This window comes from Archocentrus centrarchus, chromosome 8 (assembly GCF_007364275.1).
Source record: "Archocentrus centrarchus isolate MPI-CPG fArcCen1 chromosome 8, fArcCen1, whole genome shotgun sequence".
In the NCBI taxonomy this organism is placed as follows: domain Eukaryota; kingdom Metazoa; phylum Chordata; class Actinopteri; order Cichliformes; family Cichlidae; genus Archocentrus; species Archocentrus centrarchus.
The window spans coordinates 1,053,739-1,065,395 of record NC_044353.1 but is presented as its reverse complement, the minus strand read 5'-3'; the positions used below and the strand labels follow the sequence as shown (position 1 = coordinate 1,065,395).

Genomic DNA, 11,657 nt, shown 5'->3' with positions numbered 1-11,657 from the left:
ACCTGACTGGCCCCATCACCTTTGAGACCAGTGTTAATTTTGACAGCAAATTCTGGTTTAGTTTTAGTCATAATTTAGTCATCTGAATAGTTTTAGTTTATAGTCGACTAAAACATAAAGGTGTAAAATGTAAATGCTTTTTCTTCAGTTCCCTTGAATTAGTCATTATACACACTTACACAAAATTAAACATTTATTATTATAATAATAATAAATATTAACATCAGCGTTTCACCTGCTTCCCACACACCTGAACATTAACACCACCTTACTGAGATAATAGGACACACTCTGAAAGGTACAGGGCAGTGTTCAGGACTAAGATTAGGAAAGGCTAATCCACCGCGGTGGACAAATGTGTCCATACATCGACTCTTCTCTTTCTCCCTGCTGACATTGTTTACATAACTTAGTTCTATCCGAAGTAACGACCAATCACAGGCTAGTTTGTTCTTCCCAGGTTTAGAGCAAATTTGCACAACTGTGTGTTTGATTGGATGTTTTCCTATCTTGTCCTGCCCTGTCACAAAATTAGATCAGTTCTGATTGGAGCATTTTGGTCTCGTTTTCATTCATTGACAAAAGTGTCAATTAATTTCTTCATTGTTTTTATCCTTTTAGGTAGTTTTCATTTAGTTATCGTCATGAAAAAAAGGGTTGTTGACGAAAACTATGACAAAAATATTTCGTCAATGACATTAACAGTGTTTGAGATGAAGCAGAATAGAGGCTGTCCACCATCAGTCTCTGACCTCCCCAAACGATCCTGTAGGAAACATCCTGAGAAGAGTGGACCCTGTTACAGCTGCAAAGGGGGGACCACCTCCACCCATGGTTTATACCAGGATGCCATAAACCTGTAGGTGTAATGAGTAGATGGCCCAATACTTTTGTCCATATAAGTTATTTTAATGTGTTCATGCAGCTTAAAGGTCCTACAACCTAAAATGACTCATTTGGTCTTTTAATGAAGAAGAAGAGCGTTATTAGGGAGCCGAAGGCTTTCAAACCTGCAGCTGGGATGCTCTTCCCTCCAGGATGCTTAAATTAATCCCTGGAGAACGAGGACGGAGTGAATCAGCGTGGAGTTAAAGGAACTGTTTTACAGTGACATCAGCTCAGCTCTAATCATTCAAGTTCATATTTTATTTAACATAAATCATACTGCAGTCAGTGTGAACAGCCGGGGTTTCAATATACACAACAGGATCGTAACATTTTAAGTCCCACCCCTCCGTAACCCCGCCCACAACCCCTAAAATGAAAATTACCCCCCCCCCCCAATAAACCCACACTGGCAAGCCTAAACATGACCCCCCCAACCCCATAATAGCCCCACCCATCACACAATGCTCCAACCACCAACGCTCTCTTCATGTTACAGTTTAGCAGCAAACTCCAAACTCGTCAATCCGCCACACCTGCAGGATGTCATGTGACCACCTGTGCAATAACAAGCCCCTCATACAATACCATGCTCCACCCCAGTCAGTCACTGCAGGCTGAAACTTAGCTTTAAAAGGCAGATTGGCTCACAAGCTCCTCCCACTTAACATACCCCTCCCACTGAGATTCAGAAGCCCCTCCCTCCAGTGTAGGCACACTAAAAAACAAAAAATTCCATAGAGCATCTGCTAGCATTGTTGCTAAAAGGCTCCACCCACTCCTACAAGTCCCTTTGGCATGGGCATCCGAACACAAAAAACTGGAGAAGAAAGCAAGCCAAACATGGAGCATATGCTTAAAACTCCACCCACTTCTACAAGCCCCTCCCCTTGTGCTGACATATTCATTACACCTCCAGATGCAGCGGATTTGCGCTGTCATATGCTAAACTTGATCTATAAGCTCCACCCACAGGCATTGGGGGGGGGGGGGGGGGGGGGTCACAAGCCCCTCTTCTAGGCTGCCATGTATAACGTATCGGCGAGAGTTTGGAGTTAGCTGCTGGTGGACCAACATGTAACGAATGGTGGTGAAGACAAGGAGGCGGGTCCTTTCTGACGGCCTGTCTGATGTCAGGCGTCTTCGCCAAAAACACGAAAATTAAAAAAAAAAAAAAATCACATGGGTATCATCATCATCATTGTAGCCATGCACTGACCACACCCCTCCTCCCCCACCCCCACCCCCCACCCATCATCCATCATCATCATCGTACTCGGCAGCCATCTGCTGGCGGCCATCTTTTTGAGTCCAGTCAGGTGTGTATTGTGTCGGCGTCCCGCAGCGGCGTCTCGGAAGTTAAACAGAGAGAAAAATGGGAGAAGAGGGGGTTGGGGCATGGGAGGGGGTGCAGGTGGGAGGGTGTCTTTTGTTTTAAAACAGAAAAGCGTCTTCTGGCGTGCTGCTTCCTGTCGCCGCAGCTCCTGCTTCAGCCAACGAGCAGGATCGAGGAGGAGGAGGGGTGAGGAGTGAAGATGGAGGAGTGGGGGAGGTGAGATGGGAGGATGATGGGACGCCGAGTTATTTAAGACATCTCTCAAAGTAGGTGGCGCCCACGTAGCCGCCCCTCAGGGAGCGATGGACGTTCTGCTCGAAGAGCCGCCGGTTCGTCTGCAGGACCTCCGCCGCCTCCTTGTTCAGCGGATCCTCGGGGTTCGGCTCCTGGAGGTGTGAAACGAAGCAGCAATTAATCACCTTCTACTCTTCAAATATCTTGTTAAACAACCTTTTAGCTGAGACAAGGAAACATCTGAGAGCTCAGCACGAGGAGAAGCTCCAGATGTTTACCAGCCGGAGGCAGCACTGAGCCACAGAGGCAGTAACAGAAAGAGAAGAAGAGCATCATCACTGAGGCGCTGGACTCACTAGAAATAGATACTGTAGGCCGTAGATGATGGAGTTTATTGTCAGCACGGGCTTCCAGTCCTCTCTGTGGAGGAGAAGGAGGAAGAGGAGGAGGTGAGAAACAGCAGAAACACCTGGAAACAGTCACCTGTCTGAACACTGTCAATAAAGTTTGGTTTAATGACAGCTTTCACTGTGTGAAAGCAGGAGGAGGTGCACACACACAGACACACACACCTTAGGATATTTAGGCAGACGTTTCCCTCCAGGTCGATGTTGGGGTGATACACCATCGTCTCACACTTCACCTTTGGGGGGTCATGGGGGTAACCCTGTCCTACCTGAAACACACACACACACACACACACACACACACACACACACACACACATTACGCTGTGTTTGATCCCATTTTTCTGCCTTTGAGAACAGTTCTTGTTTTCATTGTTGGGAGGTGCTCATAACGAGCCTGAGCTGGATCATCTGTGGAAGGCTCGTCTCCAGCTGCTCTGTGTTATTCTGAAAGAGCTGCGGGTCACACTAATCCCTCGTTATCTCGCACCGCTGCAGCTTCCTGTGAACCGTCATTTTCACTGCAGCTTCTCATCTCCAAACTTTCATGTGTTGCTCCTGTGAAGCCATCTGTGACGTGGAAAGTATGATTTAAATAAACTTTATTTTTATTCTTGAGACTGCACAGCTTCAGGAAGCCAACAGAGGGGCAGCACTCAGTGGTTGTGAGCTGCAGGGTCTGTGCTGGCAGGCAGCAGATCAACCAGCACCTCCTCATCGTGCTGCTGCTGTCGCTTCCTAACGCGGCGCCCAGCGACGACACTCAAAACAAACACAGTCTGTGCAGAGCTAGGTGAAGCTGGGTGGAGCTGGACCGGTCGCAGCGGTTTCTGACCTCAGTGCAACTTTAAACGCTGTGGCAATCCAGGAGAGAAACAATCATTCTGACTGAGACATCACACACTTCCTGTAAAACATCAGTTTCTCACACTAATGACCCTCCTCTCATGAGGACAGCCGTGTCCCCACCGGCCTGCAGCCGCCACCGCAGGAAGTCTGTAGGCGGGGCAGCAGGAAGACGGGTGGACTCACACGTCTCGGGACACCTGCAGGAGCGTAGAGCTACCGAGCGCCAGCGATCGGTCAGTCTGTTAGCAATTCAAACACAATTACAGCTAAAAATCCTTCCTCAGGTTCACCGACACAAACCTCCAGTTTTACAGGTCGACCGCGTTGATCGAAGACTTCCTGCCATCTAAACAGGAAGACAGTCCAAGGAAAGGGGGGGGCGCTTGATTTATAACACAAGAGAAAACCAGTCCTTTGTAGTGAAAATGGAAGCAATGGAATGACTTTCTCATTATGATCATCATTTATCATGATTTTATCAGCTTGTTTTCATAATCACTGGCAGCTAAAATCATAAATAAACTAAAGCTCATTCATTTTGCACAGACTCATGCTCAGTCATACTGCTACTTCTTATTCATGCTTTCAGGTTGTGTTCAGTCCACAGGCCTGATTTACTCAGGTGTGATTATAAAAAAAAGCATCTGCAGGTGAAAACGCTGCCTCAGAGACTTCAGGTGTTCCAGCTTTATTTTACCATCAGTCAGAGGGAGGTGAGGATGGAGACGAGGGGGAAGCAGAGACAGAGACGGGTGTTTCTCACCTTAAAGCTGAAGACAAACTTTCCTCCTTTGTAAAAACCCTGAGACAAAAAGACAGAGACAGATTGTTAGCTCCTGAACATCATCTTCACCTCCTCATCCTCACTTTGTGACTCCTGCCGTTGTCATGTACCTGTCTGTTACCTGAGTTTGTGTCCTGTAACATGACCCCACGGTGACCTATTCTGGTTTTAATGGAAGAAACTGGAGCAGCAGGAGATGAAACCAGCAGTCTGAGTTCTGAACAGTTTTCATTCCTTCATATTTCTTTTAAAAATGTTTCCAGAGTCGGTTTGCGCCTGATGATTTTTACTCAACACCAAATAAAGATAACCTGCACAACTGTAATGAGATTTCTCAGCACATAATATAAATGCAGCTGGCTGTATTAATGCTGTTGATGTCGCTGCCGTGGACGCCTGCAGGCTCTCCCGTTGGTTCGTACACTCAAATCTCTGCTCTGAGTTTGGCCTTTGCTTTTACAGATGTTAGTCCTCAGAGTCAGAGAGGAAGGAGGAACAAAGTTTTAGAAAATGCTTCTGTAATGCTCGCGGTCAGGGCTGATCACCGTGAGGTGTTTGCTGTGAATTTGCTCTCAAAGCTGTTTGATCTTCGGCTGTCTCACATTAACAGCTGTTTAGTCTCACCTGGATAAATGGAAGCTCTGACACTGATGTGATTTCACAGCTGGTTTGGTCACCCCCCCCCCCCCCCCCCGAGGATCAAGTGTTCAGTCAGTTTTTTTATTATTTGGGGCTGAATGATCGTGTTTGTGCTGTCACAGCTTCATGTCCACGCTTTCCCTAACAGAAAGTGGAATGCTGCTGCTTTCATGCCTACAGAGACAGAACCAACATCTCACTCACACACACACACACACACACACACACACACACACACACACACACACACACCTCGTCCGGTGAGATGATAAGTCTGAAGTTGAGGAGGTCGTCGTCATCGGGGAAGTTGATCTCACACGTCTTTGGTAAGTTCAACTCATTGATGTCTGAAACACAAACACAGATTTTATTGGTTCGGACTCGTCTGCAGGAACCAATGATTCTGATCGATTGTTGTCACTGATAACCTCCTTCCCCACTTCTTTAGAACATCTGGACCTCTAACTGAATATCCTTAAGAACCTGAACATCCTGCCTTCATGTTCAGATTTGTGGAAACTATCAAAGCACCACTGACCAAAAGATGGAACAACATCTGGAACTTCTTCAGGTGGAACTGTAACCTCATCACAGACCTCCTTCAGCACCTCTGAATCTTATTCTCAGCCTGGGACATCTGGACATCTCTCTAAATAACCATCCTTAAAGACATAAACGTGTTTTTAACTACCTGTGGAAAACATAAAAGCACCACCAGCACCTTTTCCAGACATCTACAAACCTGCTGAAACCACTCCAGACTCCATCGTGTGTTTAGATTTGGTTTAAAGAAGTCGGCACCACCTTCCCGATGACCCCTGAACTGCTTTGATCCTGTCTGGTGGATCAGAGTGAGCTCAGGTGGTCTCTCAGGTCTCAGCAAGAAGTTCAGGTTTGACCCCAGTCCCACAGGCCTACAGACCCCCTCGAAACCCCAAATCTTTGCAACCTTCAGAAACTGCTAAATTTCAAATTTTCATTCAGCAGGTGGTGGGTGTCAGGAAGAAGAAGATGAAGAAGGTGGTTGGTGCAGGTCACCAACCAGCCTCTCGGCTTCTGTGACTGAGGTTGGAAAACTGCTCCTGATCAGGTTATGATCTAGCTTACAGATCAGCAGGTACAAAACTACCGTCAACTGACCAATCAGATCCCTGGAAACCTGCATCACCATTCCTGAAGTTCCCTGAGAGCTCAGAGCACAGACAGTCAGAGAGTCTGAAAGTGTCTGACCTTCCTGTAAGATCTGCCACTCTGCTGCCTGTAGACCTGTCCCTGTTTCTCATTGGTCACATTCTTAAACTCCACCCTTTTCACAGGTAGATTGATAAACCCCCTAGGTTGACTGATAACCACCTTCATGTGATTGGTGAGGTCAGGTTCAGAGGAGCCTGATCATTCAAATAAATCCTGATACTGAGCTGGACTCTGAGAACCTGAAGACTGGTTCCAGATCAGGGACCAGAACCTGCTCAGTGGGAAAGAGAAATCTGCTCTCCTACTGGTCAGCCACGCCAGGTGACTCAGAGACTTCTGACAGGTAGGTAGGACCATCTGAGTCCACTCTGGTCCCCCACACAGGTTCAGACCTGGTTCAAATCCTGCAGTCTGACCCTGGCTCTGATCTGCCATCTACCTACCTGCCTGCAGCCCCCTCAGGCTGAACCGCACCTGAGGAGGGCAGAGATTCAGGAGGTGGGCGCTGCGCTCAGGTGTTTCACCTCCCAGAGCTCAATCGGACTCTGAGGTCCGGACTTACACTTGGTCTCAGGTGTAGAAGTGGACCACACGGAGCTGACACAGCAGTTAGAGGCTAGCTGTCGTTAGCGGCTGCTAGCCTCTAACTGCTGTGTTCCGGGTTCGTGCTGTTGGCTATTAGCCGCTGCTGGGTGCTGCTAGCTGCGTGCTAACACTTTCAGTCTGCGTTTTGTTTTCATGTAGCACAGCCAGGCTAGCAGCCGTTGGCTAACCCAGCTACAGCTGCGGTCAGTCCGCCAGCCGTTAGCCTGAGTGAGCTACAGCAGCACCGGGTTCGAGTTTTCAAGCCTCGGGCGCTGGGGGGGTCGCTGTCGGCCTGGGGCGGAGGGTAACTCTCGGCTAACGGAGCCTACCTTTCTGTATTCGGAGCTGGGCCGCACTGGCTTTCTTGCCCCCGGCTCCGGTTCTGTTTCCTCCAGCAGATTCCTCGTCTTTCTTCTGCTGCTTCAGGGAAAAGAGCTTAATCATCTTCAGTTATTTGACACACGGGGCGTCCCTTCTGTGAGCCGTCAGCGGGTCTGAGAGGGTCTGAGAGCGGGCAGGTTTCCTAACAGCACCGTGATGTGAGTGGAGCCGGTGCGTCTGATCACGGAGGCAGGAGGAGCTAGCAGGGAGCTAGCAGCAAGCTGGCTAGCAGGGGGGAGGAGGGAGAGGAGGAGAGCGGGGAGGAGGGAGCTGTGTGTGTGTGTGTGTGTGTGTGTGTGTGCGTGTGCGTGTGTGTGTGTGTGTGTTGGAATAAAGGGACTGAAGTATATGGAAGTTCACTGATGCCAGCAGGAACCATCAGGTGCTCATCAGCGGTCCACAGACAGGAGAAAAACCCAGTGTGAAAAACTCTGATGATGAAAGTACCTGCACAGGGGCTTAAACAGGGTTTGTGTTGAACAGCTGTTTTAAAAAGTGTAGAAAGGAGAAAAGGTGTGGAGGACTCCTCACTGAATGATCTCAGAGCGTGCTCACCTGCCCGTACCCGGCCTATGTGCTGGTGCTCCAGCTCAGCCTGGTGTTGACGTGGACGCCCAAGTACTCGTACTCCACAGAATACCTCCAGCATCCTGTCCCAGGAGAGCATTTCTGTAGGGGCCGCGACCCAGAGCTGAAGTTCTGAGGTGTTCAAGGTGAACAGGAATGAAGACAGCACAGGCCCTTATATCCTGAAGTAAAAGTGCTCATTATTATCATTATTGGGTTATAATTACTGATCCAGTAATGTGTAAATCACTGTGCTACTGATGCTGGAGATGATGGGAATGACCTACAGAATAAGGAACCAAAGCTGAGAAAGATGTTCATCTTTAACAGGAACAGAGAGAAGATCTGAACTGAGGCTTCTCTCTGAGCCTGAACGTTAGCTTCATGCTGGCTGATGTAATCTTTGCTTCCAGTTCATGCTAAGATTCAGAAATCTGGCTTTATTTCCAAATCTTCTACTGCAGTATACTCATATTAAAATGAACTATTAATAACACATTTCACTCTCAGCCTGTCAGCTAACAAAGCAGAGGCAAGGATGTGAAAAATCCTCTGCTGACAGTTTGAAACCAGGCAGACGCGTGACTGTGTGTCAAACGTGTCTCAAAAACCCAAGAAAGTATCAGGTGGACAGTTACACTAAAAACACTGTAAATTAAAAAAATACAGCACAGCACTGCATCAACAGACCTCCATAATTCAGTGTAATCTGCAGTTATATACCAGAAAGAGTGTCTGCAGTCAGTATCTGTAAAATATGAACACTTACTGCCAAAAGTGTTCATCTGCCTTCACACACATGAACCTGAGTAACATCCATCCTTAATCCAGAGGCTTTAATATGATGTGGGCCCACCCTCTGCAGCTACAACAGCTTCAGCTCTTCTGGGAAGTCTTTCCACAGGTTTAGGAGTGTTTATGGGAATTTGTGACCATTCTTCCAGAAGCACATCTGTGAGGTCAGACACTGATGTTGGAGAGAAGGCCTGGCTCACAGTCTCCGCTCTAATCCATCCCAAAGGTGTTCTATCAGGCTGAGGTCAGGACTCTGTGCAGGCCAGTCAAGTTCTTCCACCCCAAACTGGCTCATCCATGTCTTTATGGAGCTGCTTTGTGCACTGGTGTGCAGTCATGTTGGAACAGGAAGGGGCCATCCCCAAACTGTTCCACAGAGTTGGAGCATCAAACTGTCCCAAATGTCTTGGTCTGCTGAAGCATTAAGAGTTCCTTTGACTGGAACTAAGGGGCCGAGCCCAACTCCTGAAAAACACCCCCACACCATAACCCCCCCTCCACCAAACTTTACACAATGCAGTCAGACAGGTACCGTTCCCCTGGCAACCACCAAACCCAGACTCCTCCCTCAGATTGGCAGATGGAGAAGTGTGATCCATCCCTCCAGAGAACATGTCTCCACTGCTCTAGAGTCCAGTGTCCTTTACACCACTGCATCAACACTTTGCATTGAGCTTGGTGATGGAAGGCTTGGATGCAGCTGCCATGGAAACCCATTCATGAAGCTCTCACTGTTCTTGAGCTGATCTGAAGGTCACATGAAGGTTGGAGGTCTGTGTTACATGGAGCCCATCACGACACCTTCAGAGACGTGAACCTTCAGGTTTGAACGACTGGAGGCCGAGATCATGTTTACATAAAGCGGGTGAATAATGACTGGAAAACAAACCCAGAGGAGGCAGTGATGCTGAGACTTTAATGAAAGGATAGCTGAAGCTCCACGTGCTGTGGGCTGATTCAGCTGAGATGTTAGCCCTGAGGCCCATGTTTTCGCTGATCCACCATATAATATATATATATTAGGGGTGGGACTTTAACGCGTTAATTTCGATTAATTAATTACGGGGAAATTAACGCGTTAAAAATTTTAACGCATTTTAATCGCACTTTGCACCGTGGAACGTTTCTCAGTGCACGAGTTCCCGGCATACACATTATATCGACGCACAATGTCCAAATTAGGGGCCGCATCCTGCGAAGGACCCGGCCCACGTCTTTCACAGCCCACGAACACCACAAAGGCCGGAAGTGAGCGGCTAGCCTTCATATCAGCTGCCGTCACCTCTGTGTAGCTCATGTCGCCTAGCAACCGTGAGTGCGAAGCACAGCTGTGTAAAGCAGCTGTTAAACGGAGAACGAACTTTTCCTCCTTTTTGTGGTTTAATTTTAAGTCTTTAATTCAAAATAAGCTGTTAAAACAAGCATAACAACATCAAGGAATACAGCTGAGAGAATGATTAATTTCCAACTATAACAAGTGAGACATTAATGTTGAATAAAACTATCCAGTTATGATGCTTAACTTTAATTTCATGAGTTTGCTTATCACAGGAGCACTTCCACCCTTCATTGGTCTGTGTAGCAGACTGGTGGGAAAATAAACAACATTTTGAAGTTTAAGCTTATGTATATTGATTCATTCATCAACCAAACTTAAATTAATATTTATCATGTCAAATATTGAAATGTGATAAAAATGCGATTAATTTCGATTAATTAATTACAAAGCTTGTAATTAATTCGATTAATTTTTTTAATCGAGTCCCACCCCTAATATATATATATATATATATATATAAATTTGTGTGTGTGTGTGTATAATGATCTCTCTTGCTACAGTTTTTGTTCTATTTTAGTTTTATTTGATCTTTCTCACTTATTCTATCCCTCAATATTCTATTGACCTGCTGTAGCAAGCAGTGATGTCAGTAAGGCGTTACTGTAATCTGACTACTTTTTTGGTAACGAGTAATCTAACACGTTACTATTTGCAGTCCAGTAATCAGAAGTTACTTATCCAAGTCACTGCGTTACTATTATTGTCATTTTCCTCAGTACAAAGATATATTTTTGCTTTCTTCTTGCGTCTCGGGGAGTGACGTCAGGCTGATGCGACAATTGCATCCCGTTTTCACCATTGTTGCCGGTGTTGTCAAAAAGTGATTCTGATGTTTCTGTGTGCTTTTCTGTGTGTCTTTGCTTATATTGGTAAATTGAGTGCAGTCAATATGATTTGTGAAGGGCTTATATATAAAATGAAGAAATAACCTGTTTTTCAATAATCTTTATGAGTCTGTGTTATTGTACCTACATTATAATCAATCCAGTGATTTTTGGCCACTTAAATATCTTTATAGAACTGTAATGTTATAATTGTTGTGATTTCTGCAGCCTTCTGAGCCATATTTCTGTTTAAAAAGACATTTTTAATGTCAATGACAATTTTTACCTTGATTAAAAAAAAGCTATATAAAAGCCACTTTGCCAAAAACTGAGTGCAGCTCCTACCTTGTGACAGAAATGCTGTTTCTCACTCAAAATGACCTGATATTATTCATGAGAGATATGTTTGACACATGTTTCACAGATTAGAGGTCAACAAGTCATTTACAGCCGTTTAAATACAGGCAATCGTTTTTTGGCAATTACCGAAAATCGCTTTTTGGCAGCTGTTGACTGTAACTAATAAAGTAACTTGTAATCTAACTTAGTTACTTCTAAAATTAAGTAATCAGTAAAGTAAGTTACTTTTTAAAGGAGTAATCAGTAATTAGATTACTTTTTCAAGGTAACTATGCCATCACTAGTAGCAAGTACATGTGAGATCAATTAAGGCTTTGCCTATCACTAAAAAAACACTACAAGTCCCATAATGCCTTTCTGCACGGTGGCGTATCGTGGAGAGGCGGGGCATGCGTATTTGCGTTGCCTGTATTTTATTTAGCCAGTTTATTTAATTATTTAGTTATTTTATTTTTGCGTCTCTGTGAGGCTGAGGTGG

General features: G+C 45.9%; 1 protein-coding gene across 1 annotated transcript; it reads right to left on the bottom strand.

Annotated features, from left to right (window-relative positions):
• Window positions 1–2,130: 2,130 nt before the first annotated feature.
• On the bottom strand, window positions 2,131–7,541 carry ube2m (ubiquitin conjugating enzyme E2 M). The gene is made up of 6 exons (XM_030736470.1): window positions 7,243–7,541; window positions 5,387–5,481; window positions 4,475–4,513; window positions 3,028–3,131; window positions 2,812–2,875; window positions 2,131–2,607 (listed from the first exon to the last, which is right to left on the bottom strand). Exons 1-6 carry the CDS (start codon window positions 7,355–7,357, stop codon window positions 2,467–2,469), a joined length of 558 nt encoding a protein of 185 aa, XP_030592330.1. The 5' UTR covers window positions 7,358–7,541; the 3' UTR covers window positions 2,131–2,466.
• Window positions 7,542–11,657: the final 4,116 nt, after the last annotated feature.

Excerpts from the sequence above, each read along its gene's own strand:
- ube2m (XM_030736470.1), bottom strand. The coding sequence starts at position 7,357 with ATGATTAAGCTCTTTTCCCTGAAGCAGCAGAAGAAAGACGAGGAATCT. Across the intron at positions 2,876-3,027 it reads GTCTGCCTAAATATCCTAAG|AGAGGACTGGAAGCCCGTGC; the intron begins GTGTGTGTGTCT and ends TCTCCTCCACAG. Across the intron at positions 2,608-2,811 it reads GCCTACAGTATCTATTTCTA|GAGCCGAACCCCGAGGATCC; the intron begins GTGAGTCCAGCG and ends TCACACCTCCAG.